Genomic DNA, 4,045 nt, shown 5'->3' with positions numbered 1-4,045 from the left:
TTTCCTCCCAGCATGTCCTCTTCTCCTCTTGATGCTGCATCACTGTGCTGTGAAGGCCTGGATAAACAGCGTTGTGCCCTGGTGCTGGGTTTATCGTGCCTCTGATCAGGCTTTGCTGCTTTACTCAGCCATCAATGTGTCTGGAAATAAAACTCATTGTGTACAGGAAATACTGCTTTTGCCTGCTTGCTTTACCCTATGTCATTTCCATGTTTGCTTTCAAGAAGTAAATAACCGTACAAAATATATGCAGATAAGAAGTCATCTTCATCCTCCAGTACTAGAAAAAAAATGCATATAAACAGGTTGTGCTTGAAAGAGGCCTTGTTGCTTAAGCAGATGGTATGCCTCCCTCTTTCTGATGGTGTCCACCATGCAGTTTTAACATAGGGAATAGGTCCCCCTCAATTTCCCTTTCCCAGAGGAAGAAKAATAGTACAATCTCTGGGTTTCACTGTGAAGAGTAGCATCCTTTGGAAAGACTCAGTCAGGCCTTTAGACATTTTCTCCTGATTTAAACACGGAAAACTGTTCATTTTGATAGGTAACATCTAATATTTGGGCTGATATGAGCAACACGGTGTCTTTGGGACAAGTACAATTTGTTTTGAGTTCTACAGATTTCAACATACAAGATTTTTGTCCATYTTTCATACAAAGCTGGTACACAGCAAATAAAGTTAGAAATAACAGGCTAACTTTCCAAGAGGTATGCATTAGCCATTTTGCATTATTCAGACACTCAGAAGTCTGTGACTGACGTGATTCTGCCTTTAACGGAATAACCAGAGAGCTCCTTTTATGTCAGCAGTATCTTTACATCAGGGCCAGTGGTATCAGAGCTAGCATTGYTGCGCCCAAATAAAGCTGTGGCAATAAAGGGTTTTAAGAGCTGGTCATGGTTTCTCTCTCATAACAATACCCACCAAGGCCCCATCCCTTGAGGCATCTGCCACAACTAGACTGAAAGATAACATGACCTACCTCCTCATTCTGAGGGTGACTGGATCGCAGACCAGAAAAGGGCCCACCCAGAGCATCAGAGCTCTGGCAGCATGATCTAGATTTTGGACAGCCTCCCCCGTGAAGGCTCTTACATTCCATCTTCTTTTTACTCAAGCCATATATTAGAGCTGGTGTGGACTCTATGCTCCTTAACTTGGTGGAAAGGGTTATGGCAATGGCAACCCCTCAAGAAACTGTGGTTCCAGCCACATTCTTCCTCTCCATGCGGCAGGCACCACATGTACTCATGTGTCACAAGCTTCATGCTTCTAGACTCTGTGTAGGGTCTTAAGTATGCACAGTCCTGAGGCCTGCATACATGCAGGGTGTATAACATTTGCAGGAGGAACTCCTGCCACCCTGCTGAAAGGCCATGCTTTGCTCTGTGGCCTTCCTTCACATCCTGGGTCCAGATGAGCTGCAAATTCTGGGTGTCCCTTTGTGCAAGTCATTACAGGTTAAGTTCACAGGGAGAATTAAGCTGTTGTGATGTTCAGTAACACAACACCCACATTTCACAGGTGGGAGCCAGAATTCCCATGAGACCTTGCATTTCTTTTTGGTGACTGAAGTGGAACTAGGGCCACTGGAGGGAGTCCAATGCAAGATAAATCATACTCCTAGCACCCACATTCTTGGGGGCAATGCTGAGGCAGATAGTACTGTCTCCATACCACTGAACCTGTGTGTAWGCCCTAAATTATGTTTATCGTGACAGGGTTGGGTGGCTTGTTGTTGCCCTCACACATCCTCTCAGTTAGAACCCTCCAATTACGCCTTCCTCTGCTATCTCCTGTGGAGGTGGATGCTGTTGTCACCCTAAAAGCACGCATGACAGTGACAGGATGGAACTGCTGCAAAACATAAGACAGTACTGCAGTTCCTGCRCTAGCAAACTGGTGGTCTCCAGCAAGGCATATTTCACAGGAAAATACCCAGAGGTCTCCCCAGCTTCAGATGTAGGTGGGCTGGCCGCAGAAACAGGACCCTCGCAAAAGCACCCAAGGCTGAAAAAATACTTAGTGTTCTATAGTTCAGTGGTAGAGTTTGACGACTTTTGAATGCGCTTTTGCAAACAGATGTCAAAACAATCCTCACCACAACCCAATGATAAGCATTTCTAGGAAGCTGGAATTGAGCACAGACCTTCCTGCTCAATCCAGGAGCATTGCCAGCCTTCCCACTCCTGAGAGGGTATGGGGAAACAGCCTCCAAATCTGTGCCTTCCTCACATAGATTCTTGAAATGGCTCTGGGCTCAGGYGTACAGCAAAGACAGCCCAGCAGTGTCTCCAGAGAGGTGCACGACCCCTTCAGAAGCGGTACCTCTGCCACGTTCAGCACATGGTTGCCTGTTTCCAGTAGGCTGAATATACTCCTCTTCCCTATCCAACTCCCCARTCCTTTAGGAATCCCCATTTTCCCCAAATACTCCTGGACCCTGCTCCAGCCTATCCTTTACCCTTGGCCTTCCATTGCTCTCTAGCACTAACTCACTCCAGCATTCATCCTTCAGTATCCACTCTCTGCTGAGTACCTTAGAAGCTGCAGCCTAGCAGGAAGGGGTTTTGGATCTCCGAAGTAGACTCCAAGAGCCTTCATCCTCAACACTYCAGAGTAAGACTCCCGGAAATGAATCATTAAGTAAAATTAGTGATTATAATGCAGAACATAATTGGCACATCTTCTCTGTATCACCTATCCGCTACAAGTGAGTCAAAGGAGAAGACAGCTAGGGCCAGATTCAATAAATAAGTGTATTAGCATTCCTTAGGGTGTCTCATTTCCCTTAAGAAAACAATTCATACAATATAAAAGCTCCTGTGTCCTTAGGCTTCTCATTCACCTGCCTTTGAGCCTTGCACACATTTCGAGCTGCACTGAAGGTAAGCCCATTTATACAGAATTTTTTTTTAACCACTGTTCAGAGAAGTCACTCCATCCAYTGGTCTTAGAGCATGCTTTAAGCAAGGGAATCATGTCGGTTCTACTTCTAGCAGAATGTGGTGTGCCAGTTGGGTACGCCCAACTGTAACTAAGGCTTTTAGACTGTCTGCTCTGTGAATATCAGAGCACATGTGCAAATCTCTGGAAGTACTCTCAGTCCTCCTGTATACAGTTTTTCTGTAAATGTTTCATCCAAAAACAGGTTGCTGAGTATCTTCCACAGAAAGACTTTACTATCAAGGAGTTTATGAAGCTCCACTTCCTCTAAGGCAACAGAGCTTAGGAAAAATGGGATGATATTTACTAAGTACTCCTTAATTGTTTACTTCAAAGGATAAGCAGCATTTCCTTGGTGCTCTTTCCTSACAGCACTCTTTCTTGCAGGGTTGCTACTCAAAGATGTGCTCCCGACAGAACTCTGGAGGCTGCCATGAAACATCCTCCCAGTCCAGGGGATGCCACAGTGGGGGCTCATCCTGCCATGGGGCAAGTTCCTCCAGCTACCAAGCACTAGGCTCTTCTTCCTGCGGAACTGGAGGCTCCAGCGGCTATGGCGGGGGCATGGCCTCCTGCCAGCAGATCCAGGGATCCTCAGCCTACGGCACAGCAGGAGGGTCCAGCGGAGGCTCCATTATCATCTCATCTGGGGGTGGTAGTGGAGGGTCATCGGGATGCTGCAGTGGGGGGGGATCAGGCAGTGGCAGCACAGGCTCCAGTCAGAAGATCATTGTTAGCTCTGGAGGTGGTGGCTCATCTGGATGCTGCAGTGGAGGATCCTCAGGCTATGGCATCGGAGGAAGCTACAGCGGTGGATCCAGCCAAAAGATCATTGGGAGCTCTGGAGGTGGAGGAGGTGGCTCATCCGGATGCTGCAGTGGGGGATCCAGTGGTGGGTCCTCAGGAGGCAAGATCATCATAGCAGGAGGAGGGAGCAGTGGAGGATCATCCGGGTGCTGCAGCGGGGGATCCTCAGGCTATGGCATCGGAGGAGGCTACAGCGGTGGATCCAGCCAAAAGATCATTGGGAGCTCTGGAGGTGGCTCATCCGGATGCTGCAGTGGGGGAGCCAGTGGTGGGTCCTCAGGAGGCAAGAT

The 4,045-nt window shown here is 47.8% G+C and overlaps 1 protein-coding gene across 1 annotated transcript in view; it reads left to right on the top strand.

Annotated features, from left to right (window-relative positions):
- Nucleotides 1-4,045, top strand: part of LOC146589957 (uncharacterized) — a 12,814-nt gene that overhangs the window by 3,049 nt on the left and 5,720 nt on the right. The window contains exons 3-4 of the mRNA XM_085315367.1: nucleotides 2,085-2,199; nucleotides 3,336-4,038. Coding sequence (XP_085171493.1) covers nucleotides 2,085-2,199; nucleotides 3,336-4,038 — 818 coding nt within the window. The remainder of the gene's footprint in view (nucleotides 1-2,084; nucleotides 2,200-3,335; nucleotides 4,039-4,045) is intronic.

The sequence above is a fragment of the Rhea americana genome, unplaced genomic scaffold, assembly GCF_003343005.1.
Source record: "Rhea americana isolate MKP2758 unplaced genomic scaffold, rheAme1 scaffold_429, whole genome shotgun sequence".
Classification (NCBI taxonomy): domain Eukaryota; kingdom Metazoa; phylum Chordata; class Aves; order Rheiformes; family Rheidae; genus Rhea; species Rhea americana.
Note: the sequence above shows the minus strand (reverse complement) of the source record. Positions and strands in the feature narration are given on the sequence as shown.